The sequence below is a fragment of the Fukomys damarensis genome, unplaced genomic scaffold, assembly GCF_012274545.1.
Source record: "Fukomys damarensis isolate Sample0158 unplaced genomic scaffold, DMR_v1.0_HiC HiC_scaffold_15, whole genome shotgun sequence".
Lineage (NCBI taxonomy): Eukaryota > Metazoa > Chordata > Mammalia > Rodentia > Bathyergidae > Fukomys > Fukomys damarensis.
The window spans coordinates 13,886,935-13,907,721 of NW_022900927.1; the positions used below are offsets into that span (position 1 = coordinate 13,886,935).

The 20,787-nt window shown below is 36.3% G+C and overlaps 1 protein-coding gene across 3 annotated transcripts in view; it reads right to left on the reverse strand.

The window, feature by feature from the left end:
• The window catches only part of Lrrk2 (leucine rich repeat kinase 2), a 139,795-nt gene that overhangs the window by 80,094 nt on the left and 38,914 nt on the right, over positions 1 to 20,787 (reverse strand). For all 3 annotated transcript variants that reach the window (XM_010615430.1, XM_010615431.1, XM_010615429.1), the window contains 9 exons: positions 16,648 to 16,792; positions 16,368 to 16,507; positions 13,074 to 13,202; positions 12,828 to 12,998; positions 9,161 to 9,419; positions 5,826 to 6,014; positions 2,592 to 2,710; positions 1,574 to 1,643; positions 869 to 1,086 (listed from right to left, as the gene is read on the reverse strand). In XM_010615430.1, coding sequence (XP_010613732.1) covers positions 869 to 1,086; positions 1,574 to 1,643; positions 2,592 to 2,710; positions 5,826 to 6,014; positions 9,161 to 9,419; positions 12,828 to 12,998; positions 13,074 to 13,202; positions 16,368 to 16,507; positions 16,648 to 16,792 — 1,440 coding nt within the window. The remainder of the gene's footprint in view (positions 1 to 868; positions 1,087 to 1,573; positions 1,644 to 2,591; positions 2,711 to 5,825; positions 6,015 to 9,160; positions 9,420 to 12,827; positions 12,999 to 13,073; positions 13,203 to 16,367; positions 16,508 to 16,647; positions 16,793 to 20,787) is intronic.

Below are 20,787 nucleotides of genomic sequence, written 5' to 3' on the forward strand. Positions count from 1 at the left end.
CTTTATCAAACTGCATTCCAGTCCAGGAACTTAGTTTAATTATTTAATCCTCTGTATTAAAATCTTGTCATGGCATTGATTTTGGCTTTAAAGAACTATTATATAAAAATAATGACCAAAGTCAATATTCAGAGGAGTACCCAGTTAACAAACTATATTATATTTTAATTCTTAAAAAATAGGAACTTGTGCCAAAAACTCAACTCGGAGGGGTACTGGGGGGTCGACCTTGGGACCTTGTGCTTATGAAGCAGGCAGCAGAACCACTGAGCTAAATCCCTAGCCCCAAAAACTCAATTTTTAAGTTATATACAATTTTAAAACTCAAAAATCCCCCAAATCCAACTATGATCATATAGCCAAGTCCATATATTTTACAGATGACGTAATCAATGATGTCATAAAACAGGCAAAGTAACAAATACTTGTCATCCCGGGATGGACGGATAAGTTGAAACAGTACTACCACAACAGATCTAATTCTAGCCTGCCTAACGTAACTTAAACAGCGTTGAGTTACCTTACTAGAATTAGGAATTGTGGGCCTAACCAGTATGTAGCCTTGAGAGACTTCAACATGGACAGAGCCCCAAATTCCTTCTCAGTCAGGTCTCCCTCTCCACTGCCTACCCTCCAAGATGGCTCTGAACACCACAGACTGACACCTGTTTGGTGAAAACTGGAAGAACCAGGGGAATTATTGTCAAATGACACAAAAGTAGAGCCTGATCCCGAAAGTCATAACCAAGCCAGTTAAATATCGGTGCCATGCCAATGAGTAGTCAATATGTTCTAAGAGGTAGTAGCATGATGCATTCCACACTACATAACAAGTAGTATACACATCCTGAGGGTGAGTGGGATTTACTTCGCAGAGTTGCTGTGGGAAGGCCGTGAGTGCATTCTGGTGGAGCTCCAGCTTCTTGACGTGCTCCAGATGCCCACTTATGCAGCATTTCTGGCTCAGGGCATCAATATCTCTGAGATCATTGGCAGAAAGGTCTAGGGACGTAATGTATTCTCTCTCTGAAGCTATAGAAGAAACGCTGTCCGAATGCCTCACATGGGGTTGAAATTTTGATGACCCTTTTGTCAAGAGCAAACAAACAATAGAAATATAAGGAAACAGTATAAATGCACTTGTTAAAAGTTTACTGAACACCTACTGTGGGCAGCCTCTCTCCAAGCCACTAGAGGTGTAGCAGGAAAACAGACTCTGGAGCTTGCATTTCAGAGGCAGCAATGGACAGGCAATAAAAAATATTTGATTAGATGGTATAAAAAAATAAAAGAATTAGAAAATTCGATGAAGTGTGGCTTTAGTGGGACTATTATTTAGATTTCAGAAAACTCATAAAAAGTAAATGCTTAATGATATCCATAAAAGGTAAATTTTAAAATTTATAACTATATTTTATTTTTCTATAGCCTGTGAAGTCTTTAGGCAAGTATATATGATAGATATGTACACTGAAAATAGCACCAAGAAAATCTGAATAATCAGAGGAACTTCAACAGGTGATGTTTTCTTCCTAAGGTATCTATTTATTTATGATTACTTTCAAATACTTACTAAGTGAATCATCTGAAGACAACAGTTTTCTCTTTCGCCTCAGGAAATCCTCATGATCAAAACTAGGCCCCTATTAAACAAATGATGATGTTTATAATAAATTTGTTAGTGTTGAGTATTTGAAAACATTTTTACATAGAATCAGCCATGAAATTTTAATGGAAAAATGGCATTTATAATTATGGAAAAAATAACAAAGTGCAAACTAAAAGCCTAATAATGAAAGTAAAAGATTTTTATGCCAAAATGACCGACTACACATTTATTTCTCCTTTGTTTTTAATATTAGGAAACTGAAAAGCAGTGAGGTTGAGTCATTAAGCCATATCGATACAATTTCCTTCATAAATGAAACAATTTTTTTCTAATAGAGAATAATACAGACAAGAACCAGCATATAAGAAATACTGTGGCCTAATTTAACCTGTTCAGCTATAGTCATTCATTTTGACCATCTTAAGATCTAAAGTTAATATAAAAATAACCCTCATATTTTAATGCTAAATTATAATAAAAATACAATGGCTTCTACTTTTTGCAACCACGATTATCAAACATATAAATATGTCATAGTTCTTCCATAGTTGTTACATAGATACTAATGATTGCTAAAAAATTAAATTATTCTCAATATAAAACAATACATGTTCTTGATGAAAAATGAGAGTGTGATATTTCAGGTTCAGAGTCCTTCAGGCTCCTATCTGGTTTCCTAGAATCAGTTAAGATTTCCAACTAAAGTGTTCATGGGACCAAGCCACACAGACCTAGCCTGATCTCTGTAGATACAGCACTAGGACAAAAAGAAGGATTAAAGCATTCTAAAGCAGAACATAAATTCATACTCTGCATGCTAAAAAAATCTATAAATATAAGTTTATGTCTAATATGTTTTCTCACATATATTTTTTTCACACCAAAGAACTGCATACCAATCAGTCCCACCCTTGCTGCAAATTTTAGTTCTAAAAAGAGATGTCAGCAGCCCAACATACAACATAATCACAATCTAACTTACCAACGAACTGGAATGTCTGTGCAAATTTGGAGAACAACGCTGTAAAACAGGATCTCGGTAAAATTCTCCTACATTAACTGAATTTGATTTCTTTCTTGCAAAAAATGAACCTTCACTTCCTATTTTGAAATGACAAAATAATATGAAAGTGAGAAAGGAAAGCTGACTCAATCATAACGTGTTAGTATCACAGTTCAGTCATAGGAGATTAAATATACTTTTATTAATAGAAATTTCACAATCAATTCCCTTTGTGCATTCTTTAAAAGTGATAAACTGTCAGCTTTTCATTTTAAAATTAAACTACATTTTTCTTCCTCCATAAATATTTATTGAATGGCTGTCACAGACTAGACAATGAGTAAGTGCTAGATAATGACACACAGGAAAAAATAAATCCATGCCTCAAAGGAAATATTAGTCTTGTAGGAATAAGCCAAGGAAATCATGGTTGCACGTACTGTAGTAAATATGTATGTTTCCAAGAAACAGAGATAGTTTGTATACAAATCTGATTAGTTAATTCTTTTATTTGAACTTTCCTTATACATTTTGCAATTCTGCTATAAAAACTTTAAAATATTTAACATTCCATGACCTTGACTATAACACTATTTGAATTTCATATTTCATGGTCTCTTAAGTGATCACATTAAGCACAATAAGTTTAGTTGGCCTTAGTCTTTAAGTATTTTTTCTTACAGTATCGGAGATTAAACCTAGGGCCTCATATTAGGCAAACACTCCATTGTTGGGTTATGCCCTCAAACCTAGATGGCAATAACCATAGGAAAAATGGATGCAACTGGAAAATATAATAGTGAATGAAATAAATCAGACACATAAGCTTAAATACCACATAGTATCACTCATTAAAATGAGGCAAAATGTAAACAAAGAGAATAATAAAGAATGAATAGGCGAAAACAAGGGAATAGATATCTTGCAAATAGGAAAGATCTAGGAGACTGAGGGCAAGGGGAGAGAGGGAGGAAAGGGGGAAGTAAGTAGAATTAGATACACCATGTACAGGAGGATTCCAATAACCTCAATGAATGTAAACAATATATGCCATGAATATGAGATAAAGTCAATAGTATCAATAAGAATGAAAATAGGGAAAGGGGACTTAGAGGAGGAAGAAGGGAGATGGGCGGGAAGGGGAAAAGGATTTAAAAACAAAAGTGACTATTATATTACACCCCAAGGTGAATGTGAACTTCACACACTACAAACATATGCTAATAAAAAGATACTCCCCAAATACACATGTATTTAATCTATATAGTGTATTATACAAATTCTATATTGCATAATGCATCATATAAATAACAATATTATATCATTTAAATTCATTCTATATTAAATCTGTATAGATTTAATCCCAATAAAAGTCCTATTATAAAATTAGTTAATTCAAAATGTATATAAAAATGCAAAGAAGCTATAAGAGTGAGAACAATTTAGAAAAAGAACACCTGAGAACACTATCTAATTTCATGATACACTATTAAGCAAAACTAATTAAAACAGTGTGGTATTGACAAAAGATAAAGATATCAATAAATGGCACAGAGTAGGTAACGCTAAATAGAAATGTACTTATATGGCCATTTAAACTGAACAAAACTGCCACTGATTCAATGAAGAATTATAGTATTTTCAGGAATGATAGTGGAATACCCAGTCACATTGAAAAATAAGACAGTGATTCATAGACACCACACACAAAAAACAATTTCCAATCCATTATAGATCTACACATATAAGCTAGTATTTTAATATTTCTTGGAGGAAACAAGCAAAAATATTCATGCATGTAGGCTAGAAGACACTTTCTAAAAGGCAGTAGAAAAAGCTCAAACTATAAAACAAAAAGGTGAAAAACTGTATTTCATCAAAATGTAAAACCTCTGCCCTTTAAAAAGAATACCATTAAGAATATGAGAAAAACAAACCTATGACTGAGAGGAAATATTTGCAATAGGTATATCCATTATGACTTCTACCCAGATTATCAGAATATATACAGAACTCTTCAAATACAATAAGATGACAATACCATTAGGAGCAAAATATTTGAACAGCTATTTCACAAAGAAAATATGGAGATCTTTAAGAACATGAAAATATCCTGAATAGCATTTTTGTAAAGGCAAATGAATATTAAACTGAACTGAGTTGGAACAGTATCTCCACTAGCATGGCTAAAACTAAACTGGCCAACAATATCAGTCATTGAAAAGGAAACAGAATTCTCATGTATGGCTAGTGGGAATCTAACATTGTACAACCACTCTGGGAAACAGCCAGGCATAAAAGAGTATACAGTGTGTGATTCTATTTATATGAACCTGGAGAAAACATTAATTTAATTTTAATGACAGAAGGCAGATACGTGCTTGCCAGAGTGCAGGGACAGAATGTCATGGTCTGTGAAGAGGTATAAAGGAACTTCTATGCATGTTGCATAACTTGATAGTAGTGGTAACCAAACATTTATAAATGTCCAGAGCTAGTGAAAGTACCTACTTATAAGAATGCATTTTATTTTACCTAAAAACAATAAAGATGATTTATAAAAATTATTTAGGCTTGAAACATTTCACTTTGAGAAAACTTTGCTTTTCACTCCTTCAAATACCTTTATTCTATCACTCAACGTCTGTCACATTCAGAAAATAAAAAAGTCCTTCATTCCCATTCTTAACGAACTGCATTATAGGAAATATTCATCATAATCAGTGCCACCGTACATCTTGTTAATATCAATTTTGTAAAAAGTTGTCAAGTGAGTTATTAAAATTTTAATTTTTTTTAACCATAATCAAAGCCCAAAAGGATTTTATTCAGTGCCTCCTATGTGACACTTCGCCTACTTTTGAATTCTTACATCTAACCCTGCAAGGTTGGCAGGGCAACTTTTAGGAAGGCCAAGGAGCCACGGAAAGATGGAGTCAGAAACACCCCTTCTGTCTAAGCCGGTGTTCTCACTGCCAAGAGTCACCATTAACTGGTCAGTCTGGTACACTTGGAAGCACGCGGTCAATCACGTGTTCTTACTTACCCTGGAGTCAGGAACCGTGACTGCTTTCAGTAAGAAACTCACTTTACTCAATTTACTCATTTTACTTATTTCCAGATGAATTAAATCAGGTTTTAGTCTCGGTTTCTACTGCTTAGCACCAGCGTATTTGTGCAAAGAATAAAGGGAACTATGCTTTGTAATAATACCTTCGCTATCCAGGTCATCGCTCTGGCCAAACACACTGTCGATAGAAGAATCTGGGATGAAGGTCCATTCATCAAATTTATCAAGTACATCTTCAGAAAAATCCGCACCACCACCTGAGGCTGCTCCTTCTTCAGCAGATCTTTTCATCTGATATCTGAGCACCATTCTTGCCAGCGTGCATCCTATATCTAAACATACAGAAATATACCAGCAGTTTTGAAATCCACAACTATACACACATAATCATATGCCTTATCAAAGTTTATTCTGTCCTCATGCTTCCGGGGAGCCTTTTATTCTTTTCTCCAAAGTCATTCTGTAATACACAATGACACTGAATAATTACTGAGGCAGTAAATTAAATTTTTTTAAAAAAATCATTCACATTTAACTAAAGCTGTGATGTAAATGACAAAATTGAATCTCTGTGTAAGTAATTTGACTCATGGAAGGACCGGGAGTTGGGTGTGGTGGCTCATGCCTGTAAGCCCAGCACTCTGAGAGGCCGAGGCAGGAGGACTGCAGGTCTGAACTCAGCCTGAGCAACTTGGCAAGATCCTGTCTCAAAAAGTAAAGAAATAAGGATGTAGATCAGTGCAAGAGCTCTGGTTTTAATCCCCAGTACCATGAGACAAAGAAGAAAGGGAGGAAGGGGCGTGGGAGAGGGGTGGGAAAGAACAGGACGAGGAGGGGAGGGGAAAGAAAAGGGGGAGGGAACGAGGGGCGAGGAAGCAGAAGAGGAGAGGAGGGAGAGGGGGGAAAAGCGGGGAGGAAGAGGGAGAAGAAAGGACTAGGCTTTGAAGGCAGTCAGGCCTGTGCTCAGATTGCAGCAATGCCTCCTGCAAGTTACGTAAGCTCTCTAGTATCACTCTCACCTGGAAAGTGAGGGTGACAACTATTCTGCATAAGGTTACAGAAAATACTAAACGAAACAATGTACATAAAGTAGCACAATGCCTAGAACACAGATGTTAAATAAACAATACGGTTATTTGTATAAACTTTCCCAAGTGATTCGTTCTATGGGGAAATGTGACAGAATTTCAAAGTTAAAATTCTTCTTGAAATTCCACTACATTGTAGTGTGTAGAAATAAGTTGGCAGGTTCCTCATTGTTCTAAATAGAGCCTGGAAGTTTTCTCCAAATATCAGTCTCACAGCTCACGTCAAATGTCCCAAATGTGGCTCAGTCACGTAGCCCCTGAAAAATATTTTAAACCTGGGAATCCAAAATGTGCCTTACTCAGATCAGCCACCAAAGGAATTGTGGCCTTACTCACCAGTCAGTAAAGTGGCATTATACTGTTTTTAAAATTAGATAAGTAAGACTCCATAACGGTAAACGCTTCATACAAAACAGAGGGAATATAGCAAAGGGCAAATCTCTACCGGGAACCACAGTCTTCAATATCAGGAGTCAGGTATCAAAGTAAGCAGCTGGCTGGCAAGCAGCTAGTCAAAGTGATAAAATATGGCACTCAATTATGCCTCATCAATTTCCAATGTCCCCAGAGGCAGCCAGGAAATCTAGGTGTGGCTATTTTGCTGACAGTGTTTTCATATTCACATATATATGGCTCCCACATCGCAATTGAGTTTTCAACGCCGTTAGGATGCTAAATTTGTGATTCCGTGATTTATTTAAATAATTCCTTTTGGGAAATACTTGGGGTTATTCCCCTGACCTTTTGTTATTATAAACAATATTCTCCCATGCACCCTGTATAGGTTCCTTATGCATATTGCAAATGTCTGTTTAATGGATTCCTACTGCTATATTGCTGAAATGAATACCCATGTGTTCCCATTTATATGTACTATTTTCATGTACCCATTTATATGTACCAGTTTTAAAAGTTAAAAAATATTTAAAATATGCATGTGTACTGAAAACATTAATGAGCATCACTAGACGTCCTCAAAGGAAGATAATTTCAATTGCTATCAACAATATGGAAATGTTTTTTTGCACATATTCTCTTCAACATCACTTAACTTTTATTTTGTCAGTATTGGGAAGTAGGAAGAAAGTGTTCCAACGGAAGGAGGACAAGAGAGGAGGGAAGAGAAGGGAAGGCAGAGAAAAGAGGGGGAAAAAGTGGAAACAAGCTTGGATAGATGGCAAGGGGAGAAAAGGTGCAAGGAAGAGAGAGGAATGGAAAACAAAGGAGATACACTGTGTACAGGTATAAATTCCCTACGATGACTGTCATCAATATGTATGACAAATATGTACTAATAAAAACATAAAGTTAAAAAATTAAATGTGCAATGATTATATATTATGTGCAAAGCAGCAGTACAGATACTAGAGTTCCATATATATATATATATACATACACATGTGTGTGTGTGTGTATATAATAGCATAATATGATCATTAATAGAATAGTTCAGAAATAGGGTGCTATGACAGCAAGTAGGAGGATTCTTCTGTCAGTATTCCAGGGGGTAGAAAATGTTTTCTTATACAGCGAAGCTTCTGAGGCAGGAAGAATGGCGACTGTTAGATAAAGAGATCTAGGCGTATATATACATACACATGTGTGTGTGTGTGTATATAATAGCATAATATGATCATTAATAGAATAGTTCAGAAATAGGGTGCTATGACAGCAAGTAGGAGGATTCTTCTGTCAGTATTCCAGGGGGTAGAAAATGTTTTCTTATACAGCGAAGCTTCTGAGGCAGGAAGAATGGCGACTGTTAGATAAAGAGATCTAGGCGTTAGGGAGAGAGCCCAACAGAAGCCCAGAAACAGGAGTGTGTGAAGCATGTAAGAAAACGAAGAGATTTCCACCTAGCTGGTATTTGTAGACTTCCCCAGAAGGTGAGAGACTTTGATATGTAGAGCCACCAGTGCGGATGAATAGATTATTTTTCCTAGCAGCACTCAGGTATGCAATGAAAATGAGGGGAAAATTTAATCCAATGGGGAAGGACTGGGGTATTGCCACTCATTGCATTTATATCGGATCCATTTGTGCATCAGAAAAATGATAGTACAGCAAATGTTATTAGCAAGTCCTTCCAGTGAAGAATCACAGAATAGGATGACTATGGCAAAAAAGATAAGTGGAGGAAGAAGTTATCAGGAGGAAGCTAGGCGCTCAGGAGCTAAAACATTTAGAGTAAATGAACAAAGAGAAGCACATCAGTGCAAGGTAACTGGTCATCAATATATATAACATAAATTTGTTAATCTGACAGTACAAAGAAAATATATCCTTAATTGAATTCAAAGTATATATTAACTTGAAAAATGAAAAGTGTAGATGTATTTTTCACATCTTATTAATACAGAGATACACAAAATATTCTTATTGATACTTACTTGTTTGTTTCCTTAAATTAAATGTCTTATCTGGAAATAAAGGACCAAGCCAAGAAGGCTCAATTTTCCCTATACAAAATCCTCCGAGGCAGATGCTGTTGTTGGCCAGATCCAGGGCAAGCCTCCTCAAGAGCAAGCTTATGATCTGGCTGTCACCTTTCTGGATGCTTATGGTTAACGCTTTCCTGACATCTTGCTCCCGGGATCCACTATTGAGTAACAGTTCCACCAATTTGGGACTGCTCTCCTGCTCACACACCTATTTAAAGGGAAAGAAGACAGGATGCATATGAAAAATCTGTAAACTTCCCACCTGGAAGACTCGTCCACTGAACTTGACATGATTGTTCTCTACACATAAAACTTAGGTTGAAACAAGGTAGAAAGCTACGCTTGAAATAGCTTAGGAAAATTAAATTAGTGACCCAAGTATCACAGTAATAGAAAACAAATCTGCCACCTGCATGTCAGTGATTGGGAAAGAAATGTCATTAGGCTTGCTTCTCGCGCCACTATTTGGTGGCCTTTAGCCATGGATTTTCATGCCCATTAATAAGTCTCCATATTCTTCTCCACCACACACACATTTTATAGTATTAAATTCTCAAAATGCCTTGTATGGTTAGCTCAACCTGTTCACTAAATAGTCTTTTAATTACACAGCCTCTTGGTAAATGAAAAAAATGGTCTTGATTGCTTGCTTATTCTGCACTGGCACAAAATAAGTTATGTGCAATGAATCTGTCCACAGTCTTTAAAAAAATATTTATTATTTTCTGCACAGAAATAATCTCTGACAAGCAAGGTGAGTTCCTTTAATGAAATACATAATCCACTAATGTAAATATCTAGGGTTTTTTGTTTTGTTTGTTTTTGTGGTGCTAGGAATCCAACTCAGGCCTCATGCATATCCCACCAAAATACAACCCAACCCTAAAGATCTGATTATGCTTTTAAAATGGAAGGTAACAAGTGCACAAAGTGCAAGGAATGAGAAAATGAATAAGAGGAAAAGTCTGTGTATAGAAAGACTGAGTGAACTGAGAGAAAAGTAGGCAGCATTTCCCATGATGAATGTAGCCCAACTGTATTTGAGTGTTTTTGTTATATTGTGTCCCCATATGAGAACTTGGAAAGAGAAGCTTCTTTCTAATTCTTTGGTTTCCCCAAGTAACATTAATGCAATAATCTGCATACAGAAGATGTACAGTTAAAGCATATTAAATTATTTATTTGTTTGTTTGTTTGTTTGTGGTACCAGGGATCGAACTCGGGACCTTGCCCTCGTGAAGCAGGCAGTGAAACAAATGAGCTAAGTCCCCAGCCCAAGCATATTAAATTATTGAGGGAAGTGATTTAATTAACTGTAATAACAAGCAATTATTTTCAATGTCACCAGCTTAAAATAAATTTGATTAAATTTAAATAATTTGATTATTTTTTGGCTTCAAGGCATAAACATAATAGCACATGCAAATGACTTTCAAGTTCTGCTTTATTTTATGTTGATGACTAATTACTACTAACTTACTTTTACAGTTGACAAATTGGAATCCAAAGGCAAGTATGAAACAAAAGTAAGACCTGAAAGTAAGGAACTCAAAAACATTGTATCTTACTGATTATTTAACAATATATATTAAATTATTATATAACTTCTTTGCTAGAATTATTAACTTTCTAGAAACAGACATAGGACTACCTACATACTATTATAAAGTCTACAATTTATACAACTAAGGAAAATAGGAAATATAGGAAATGCATTTCAGTAAACATTTACTGAATACAACAACAATGAACTAGGTGATCTCAGTAATACAAAGATGAACACTGGTACATTTCCATTTTCATACAACTCATAAAATGTGCAGTAGACATACATAGATTACCATGAACTTACAAAAGAAGTAACTCTTACACTTGTTTGAGGGTCCGGAATTGTGAGGAAGGCTTCATTTAGGAAAGAGAATTTGGATTAGATTTGATGGAAGAGGAGAACAATCAGACTTTTCCTTGCACATTTCAGGAAGAAAAAGAGAAAAGGGAAGAAAAACCAGTTTCATACAGCCTCAGTAGCAGCCCACAGCAAGGGATGTCCATGCAACAACACCACAAAACTGTAGAATGGAGCCTGCACAACTATATACAGCAGCCCTCAAAGAACATCCTAGGCAAAGAGAAAAGACTGAAAATTGATAAAGAGTGCGTGAAGGACAGCTAAAGAACAAGTTGCACAAAGATGTATTCAAGAGAAATATTTGAAGTTACTCCTCCAATTATTAAGGTAGATAAATAAGTAAAATGAAGAATTAACCTGGACAACACATTACCTATTACCTCTGAAATTCTGCAACTCTGAATTCCTACTACAAATCACAAACAGTTGAACAATAAACTGGTAAACTCTGCAGTAAATAACAATAGAATAATAGGAAGTCCTGCATCAACATTTCTCAGAAGATACACAAATGGCAACTAGCACAGGAAAAAAAGGCTCAACATCACTAATTATCAGAGAAATGCACATCAAACTGCAATGAGACACAAATACAAACAAAAATGGGATCAGAGATAGCTGCGCTCCCGTGCTGGATGCAACCTTGTTCATAATAGCCAAGTCAAAGGTAAAGATGGACTGCCTGCCTGATTGGTTTTGGGGTCTGTCTAGGGGATTAGCAAAGCATGTTTGCAGGTGTGTCTGGGCGGATCCTAGAGGCATGATGTGAGTCTATATCTGGTCACTCTCCCCTTTAGCTCTGGCATTATTCCCTGGCTCTGCTTCTCAGCTGCCATATTCTAGCACCTTTGCCCCACCGCACCCCTCCATCATGGTGTTTCTGCCTTGGAGGTAACCAACCATAGACTGAATCCCCTGAAACCATTAGCCAAGTTAAATCTCTTCTCCTTTAAGTTGTGGGTGTTACATATCCTGCCACAGCAATAGGAAGGCTGGCTAATACACTAAGACAAGGAATTGATCTAGGTTCCCATCAACAGATGAATGGGTAAAGAGAATGTGACATATATACACAATGGAATATTATTCAGTTATAAAAATACCAAAACTCTGTCATTTAAAACAACATGAATGAACTTGGAGAACGTGTTAAATAAAATGACACAGACAAAGAAAGATGTTCTTCATCTGTGAAATCTAAAAAAAAAAAATTGATTTTATAGAAGTTAGGAGTAGATAGTGGTCACTAGAGGCTCATGTGGTTAAGAGGAGGAGAGATAGGGAGATGTTGCTCAAGGATATATAATTTCAGTTGAATAGAAAAAAATATTACTTTAAATGCCCAAAATAGGCAAATTCACAGAGACAGAAAGTTAAATTAAATTGGGCAGGGCCAAGAGGGAGAGAAGAGGATAGGGTGTGGGGAAGAGAAATTACGAATGATTACTAATGCTTACGGAGTTTCATTACGGGAAAAAGAGATAGAGAGAGAGACGGAGAAACAGAGACAGAGACAGACAGAGTTCCAACTTGAGATCCTCCTGTCTCAACTTTCTGGGTATGCCACCGCTCCTGGCTGGATCGTACACTTTAAATACCTGAATTATATAATACATGAACTACATTTCAAGAAATATGCAGGAGGAAAAGGAGGTGAAGAGCTATACAATTGCAGGGGCAAATAATAGAGAAAAGATAAAAATTTACCTGGCAAATTAAAGGTGTTCTCTCCTTTGCTTGATTGGCATCAGCTCCCAGTAAAAGCAAGCATTCAACCATGATGCTATTGTTCTGATCACACGCTCTCCTCAGCATCACGCTTTTTAACTCCTCATCCACAGCTAATTTTGCAAAGCACTTGCAACAGAGGCTTAGGAACTAGAAAAAAAAGGAAATGAAGATTAGAGCCAGCTAAATGCATAAACTTTAGCCTACAGGTGAAAAACAGTGTACCTGTCCATCCTTCTGTTCCACGATACCAGAAGACAACTGATGGAATATTACGGAATCAAATGAATGGTGCACCAGCAGCTTGGAAAAAGATACTGACAATTCAAGTATTGCCAGGACTGTCTGAAATCCCTGAAAGTAAAGTCAAAAATACTAATAACATAAACAAGTACGGGCAACAGAGAATAAACAATATAAGAGAGAACTGGTATAGGACATTTAATACCTAATATGTTCACTTCGCTAAAGCAGATGTATTCGTTGAATTGTGCTTGACAACTACGAACCCTGAAACAGTCCTATATGCGCTCTTTCTCTCTTGCTACTACATGCAATGCAGAAAGAACACAGAGAATAAATGCTAGTTTGCAAACCATGTTCAAACCAAGCAGGAAAAAAAAAATGTATCCCTAAAATTTGCCTTACAAGATCCCTATCTGAAGCCATATTTAAATAAGATGAAAGCTAGATCTTAACCAAGATTAAAAACGAGGCCAATAGAGAAACTTCTGTTTTTATTAGAAGATTATAGATAAGGTTCTCTAGGTGGTATCACATTTCCCCAATGTTTTTGTGCTGTATCCTGAAATTTTACCACAGAGATAAATATATACTCCTAGATTTCACTTGCTGAATGCATTTGAGAGAAGGTGCAAAGGTACTCTGAGCTGTACATTAAAGTTCTGTATTAAAAAAATAGCAAAAGTATTTAAAGCCAAACATCCCCTACAGAGGTCTAATCTTAATCTCTTCAGTCACGTGAGGTCTTTAAGATGAGACTTCTGACTGTAGTATTATTACATAGCATGGGCAAACTCACAAAGCAACAGCTTAACTTTTTAATATACAATTAGTGCAACATGTGAATGAAATTGTCTATTGAAATGACTACTTGGCATTATTATGATGCTAAGTTTCTATAAATACTAACATCTGATAAGAAAAGCAGCTCTAATTTATGCAAGTGGGTAAGGGACAGTTGTTCTCACTGCCTCTAAAAGAGGGACCAGCAAATTCCAATGCTGCAGAAGAGCTGGTGCTATACATATATGCAGAAGGCACATCAGACTTGAAACTTTTCAGCACTGATCTGGCCAAAGAAAATAGGTGACCAGCACGATTTGGGCTCTTTGTCATCACTTTATAAATCTACCCTAGGGATCTCAGTTACTGAAAGCTCCTTAGCTGCACAAAAACATTTTCTGTCCTTGGACTGCTTTTAATCAATACTGCCTTGGCTTTGATCAGTATGGTTCTAGGCATTCTATTAAAAAGCAGATTTGTAAAATGTACTGTTGTTCTTAATCTAGGAGTGCCATGTACTCAGCATTTTATACATCTGTGCAGAGTCTTCTATTAGATACCTACTAGATATTTTTATTCCTGGCTAATGGTACTATTTAAGAAAAAAAAATTGTTTGAGTATATTTTACCAAAGATGCAAACTCTATTGCTAAAATACCACAAACCAGGCAGAAATTAATTTTTTAAAGTAATGATTTGTTTTGTTAATCTTTAAAAAACTGAATCAGTTTCTTTTTTTATTTTTAATTTATTAAAATACTGACTTTATTTCACGTGTATATCGTTGTCTCCCTTGTCTCCCCACCATGTCTATGTCTGACCACCATTACTCCTATGTCCTCTCATAACATCCACACACACTTCAAACCAAGCAAAAGGTGGAGTTCCATCTTTAAAATCTAAACAGGCATCTTGGACAAGCCATTCTTGGCAATGGAACCTGGACAACATTTATCAAACACGGTAGAGAAAGTTCTCACTTTGCATTATAAAAAGGACAGCCAGATACAAACTGTTACAGAAATGAAACAAGATGGAAAATTTCAACAAACTGTTTAAACTGTTTACTTAAAGAGACTTTCTCCACTGCCAGAGATCTTGAATGGCCTCCTGGTCAGTCCTCTGGAAGCATTTCTTCACAAAATTGATAAACCAGGCTTCCACTTTGGGAAGAGAATCACCCTTTTCTATACTTGCTTGCATTTCTGTTATAACATCTTCTACAGAACTAGGTCCTTCGGGTGTTTTAGGAGTCTTTTCTTGTTTTTTGAACTTGGTGTTGATGGTTTTGAGTCTTTTCCATTCTGGTTTCATTTTTGTTCATTTCTGGCTGGAGTATATTATATCAATTTCTTCACTGGAGCTTTCTTTTAAATTTTCTTATCATTAAAATCATCGCCGTCGTCATCTTCATCACCATTATCACCAGCAGCAGTAGCAGCAACAACTAGTTTTACTTTTTTCTGTGGAAACTTGCTACCACTTCCAGCGGCAGATCGCTTTCCAAATACACTTAAGAGTTTTACATCCTCTTCCTCCTCCTCATCTCCTTCTGCGTCTTCCTCCACAGCTACTAAGTGCTGTCCACGAATATGCACAGGCCCTGAACCACACTTCAACCTTAAGTGATCTTTGTCGGCCTTTAGTTCACAACCCAAAAGACAGTTCTGGGGCCTCAGGGGGCTCATGCCATTCCCACAGAATCTTCCACAGAGTAGTGGCATACACTTAGGTGGGAGAGGAAGCAGAAGGATGGAATCATGTCAGGGCTCTTTTTTTTTTTTGGTACCAGTGATCGAACTCAGGTCCTTGCACTTTCGAGGCAGATGGCGGAACCACTGAGTTAAATCCCCAGCCCTCTTTTTTTTTAAGAGATGGAGAGGGGGTGCATGGGTCTTACTACCTTGCTCAAGCTGGACACAACTCCTGAACTACATGGTCCTCTCACCTCAGTCTCCCAGGGAGCTGGGAGCACAGGTCTGGGCCCCTGCATCAACGGACAATGTATTTCTCAATCTTCCTTGGATTAACCTTAGGCTACCATGGATCCTTTATAAAGACAGTTATTATATATTATGATTTAAAGTCTGCTTGGTGAAAAATATTTTAAAATATACCTTTGCTTCAGGGAAAAAAAAATCAAGAAGCAAACAAATAGAGGTGAGCAGCCCACATAAAACAGACAGTGGCAAACTTTGTAACAATTATAACTTGCCTTTATCTGAAATCTAAGTAAAAAACCTCAGCTAACTGGAATTGCTTTAGCACATTTTCACTGAAAAGACAAATGGCAAACAAACTGCTGATTTGAGAGGTCTAAAAATGAAACTCCAGATCTTTAGAGAGTCAATCCAATTCTCTTCTCCTTCTATAATGGAAATACTACAAAATGATAAATGGATTTTAATGAACTACAATATCCAAATGCAAAGTGGAAATTACACAAACTACTCTGCACAAGGTCCCAAATCCCCTTCCAGCCAATGCACGTACTTTAATCTGTACTTCAGCAACATCTTTAAATCGTTGTAAGCTGGAAACCAGAATTTTTGCCACCAGATGCCCAGCTCCTATGCATAAATTCTTCTTTGTAATCAAGCATCCTATAAGACTTAAACCCAGACACTGGATTTCTAAAACAATAGGAGAAAAAAACAATGAAATCAAGTGTTTTAAACTTCAAAAAATATATATATATGTGTGTGTGTGTGTGTGTGTGTGAAAACAACAGCTAGTGGCCCACAAAAACCTACCCTGAACCCTGAATACCAACCTTGGTCATCTGGATACATCTGCAGGGTGTGAAGTACAGAATCGATGGCACCATCCAAGGACAACATCTCTACTGCTTCAGGGAAGTGTGTTATAGAAGAAATGACTTTTAACCCACATTTTTGAATCCCAGGGTTTCCAATGAACTAAAAGTCAAAGGAGGTTTAAGAATATTGATGGTTAAAAATGAGATCTTAACATTTATATTGGTTAAAACCAATTACAGATTGATAAAACACAAATTGAGCTATATAAATACAAATCAATATTTTAAATTCTGTCTTTGATGTTGATAATTGCACCAAGAATTAGCATTTTAACATTCATTGAGCACTTGTTCTGTGCCAGCCACTGTACTAAATACACAATTTCTCTTCACAAAATTCTCATGAAATTCATACTGATATCATATGCACTGGAGAAATCACAGCCTCTTCGATAAATGGTGAGGGGAAAACTGGATATCCACATGGGAACCTTGGAACCTGACTAGTATCTCTCACTTTATACAAAATCAATTCAAAATGGATTGCTCCTAATATAACATGAATTACAGAGAGAGGGGTTTGTGCCATACGTATTTCAAACTGCAGGAACAAAACGAAACCAAGTATGTTTAGATCCCAAAGCATATTACTTAACCAGTAAGGCACAATGCTGTCTCTCACCACAGAAATTACTAATTGAATATTTAGTCTAATCCAAGTGCTTACCATGCTTTATTTAATCTATTTCCTTTAAGAGTTGGGCAAGGTTTGCCAAACTTTAAACATGTGGGCACAAGGGCTCAAATCACATAAATAATAAGTTTCAGGCCCAAGCCTTAGCTATAAATGTGTCTGCCTTAAAAGCCCAGGACCTTACTCATAATATCCTCTATCCTATTTAATCTGAATTTCCTCCAGATGATTTTGCATTACTTACGAATTTTCTAATAGAAGCTACTTCCTTTTCTGGTTCATCTTACTCATTGAGAAAAAAATCACAAACACACTTGCTGAAAACTAGAAAACCTTCTCTCTTTTGACATCTGAGAAATATATCTAATCCTTTCTGGCCTTTCCTACATACTCTCTCCAATCATCCACCATAATGTTAATGCCCACCTTTTAGTTTTCCTTTCAAATATTACAGTGGTAACCTCTTTCAAATTTTATCTTTCATTTAGATGAGATTGTATGAACAAAGGTTCCTTGTATCTCCATCCCCAAGATCTGATTTTCCCCATCACAGGTACAAGATAGAACTAAAGTTGAGCATCAATCTAGACCTCAAACTCTGGTGTAGCATCTTTGGCCAAATGTTCTTCCCTCCAATCTTTCTTACTCTGTTCTCAGTAAACAAACTTATATCCCTTCCCAGTCTAGTCCTACAATGTCTCTCAATTGTTGTATTCACCATATTAAAAAAGAAAACTAGGGAGCAGGAAGAAGCATCAGTCTCAACGATGACTAGACATCATTTCTGACAGGATTCTAACAAAATACTGTTCCTCTTATCTCTGTTGGCTTTCTTCTTGTCACTGTTTTTTAACTTACCATCTTTCCCTGAGTAGTAAAAGTACATCAGTTTTAGGGGCCGGGAGTTGCTCAGTGGTTCCTGCCTCACAAATGCAAGGACCCGAGTTGGATCTCCAGTATCAAAAAAAAACAAGCTTTGAAGCCATTAGATTTGGGTTTAAATTCTGCAAATCAGAGGATCACCAAAAAAAAAAAAGAAGAGGAAAATGAAAAATAGTATTTACTTAGAAGTGACTGACAGAGTTACTGAAGGAATATAAACAAAAGCAATGTCACACAATGTGAAGTTAGGGGGATGGTTTGGGGTCCATCTCAGATTCTAGTCTCTAAACATTCCTTGTAAAACACAACTGTTGAGGATGAAATGCAATAACTCCATACTTGCAATTAACACTGAGAGATGACCAGAGGCCAGGCCTGGGGTGAAATACTCCTTGGAAGGGAGATACTTTAGTTACTGAGGGTTTTCCCTTCATCAGTCTTTCCTTCTACTAAGCTACCACTTTTCCCTCATTTATAAGTTATTAATAGAAAAGTCACCGCCCACTACCTCCACATTCTTTCTACCTCTTAATTTCATGTAATCAGACTTCTATTCTAACTACTCTAAATTAAAACCATTCACTGAAAAAAAAAATCCACTAACAACTTAATTACTGCTTTCTTCTCCCTTGAGTTCCCCCGAGACGGCACTTCCCGATTTTCCTCAAACTTTAGAACCATTCAAGTGTTCCTTTCCTTTACAATCTTTTATCTCAGCTCCAGACTCTGTGCAGAGCTCTTTTCTTAAAACTCTTCTATTATTGGGTAGATTTCATACATCAATATGGCTTCAGCACAGCAGTCACACTAAAGAGGCCAAACATAGGTACACTTGCATGTGTCAGAACCCTCTGTAAGCATTTCACATATACCTACAGTACTTATTTAGCTCTCACAAAAACCCCATGATGCAGCTACGTTGTAATTATTTCCACAAGTTGATGATGAAAAAATCAACACCCACTCCAGAGAAAAAATTCAGATTGCCATCCTGAGCTTTCTGTTTTATTCACAGTTTCACAATTCCAGTTTGGTAGGCAAGGTCAGCTTCATGAGTTATGTACCTGTGTGGTCACCAATGGTTCCATGCTAAGAAAGGCCCTGCTCTTTGCTGCTATCACTATCTTAAAATACTTTTTTTTTTTTTTTTTTTTTTGGCACTATTATTTTTTTAAAATTTTTTTTTTTTTTTTTTTTTTAGTGACGGACATTGAACTCTGGTCCTCCTGCTTGCAAGGCAGGCGGCAGCACCACTGAGCTAAATCCCCAGCCCAATTCTTTATGATTTTAAATAAAGGGTCCTATATTTTCATTTTGTACTGAGTTCCAGAAACTATGTAGCCAGCTTTGCTTCTAAACTCAAAATTTACCTTACACTTATTTTTGTGCAAAAATTATATCCAAGTGATATTTATAAAGCACCTATCATGTTTTTAATATCTTTACTTCCAACGAAGTTCTATTCAATTCTCATTCCTTACAATGTGAAGCTCCCTCAACCTTTAGCCTTTTCAGATCTAGTTCAATGCCTGACCAGCAATAGGAAATCTATGACTTGACTATGCACAAAAAGAATTCAAAATTTCAGAGATGACAGTGCCTAAACTAGTTGATATCTGAAAATAAGAGTATTTCATTTTGACAGTGTAGTACATTTTTAAAACCATACATATAAGTATTTATACACACATATCACATATGTGTGATACTTATATGCCTGCAATAGCCTTTCCTTCATTTATCCACTGATTCACCTTGAAATAAGAGATTTGTTGTGTTACTATTCAAGTGATCATTACAATTAATTTATTAGTTTCTACTTAGTGTTTTTCAAGTGGATCTTTTGGATGTGCCAGTGGAAGGATACCTGTAGACATTAACTGGAAACATGCTATGCATCACAACTTTCAAGATTTTTTCAGAAAAACCATAAATAATTGAAATGACTCATCTAATGAGTCTGCTAGACAAAGGGGAAAACTTCCTTACTAGCCTCTTTCCTCAGGGCCAGCTAAGTAGATTAGCCAAAGAGAAAAAATTCCCTGATCATTTGGGAATTTGTTGTTGTTGTTGTTGTTTTTTTTTTATCCTTCCTTCTTTTTCTCTTATATATCACATCGTTGTTCTTTAGGGGAAAAATAAATACTGTATGGACTGGTATCCTACATAGATGAGTGGGCAGCATGTTGATCATTTGTGGCCCCTGTTTTGTTCCATTAAAAGAGCAAAGCAAGCTGGGCATGGTGGTGCACGCCTGTAATCCCAGCACTGGAGAGGCTGAGACAGGAGGATTGCTATGAGTTCGAGACCAGCCTGGGCTACACAGTGAGTTCCAGGTCAGTCTCAATTACATAATGAGACCCTGTCTCAAAAAACCAAAAAAAAAAAAAAGAGCAAGGCAAAAGAGATTCAACAACAAATGTCTTATATCAACAAAGAGAGCCAAAACAATATAACAGAATATATATACATATATATGAAATACTTTAAATATATGAATGGACAATTCAAGAAAACCTGGAAATATATTCTATAAAGTATACATATTATAGAAAGAGTGCATATTCCATATATATATA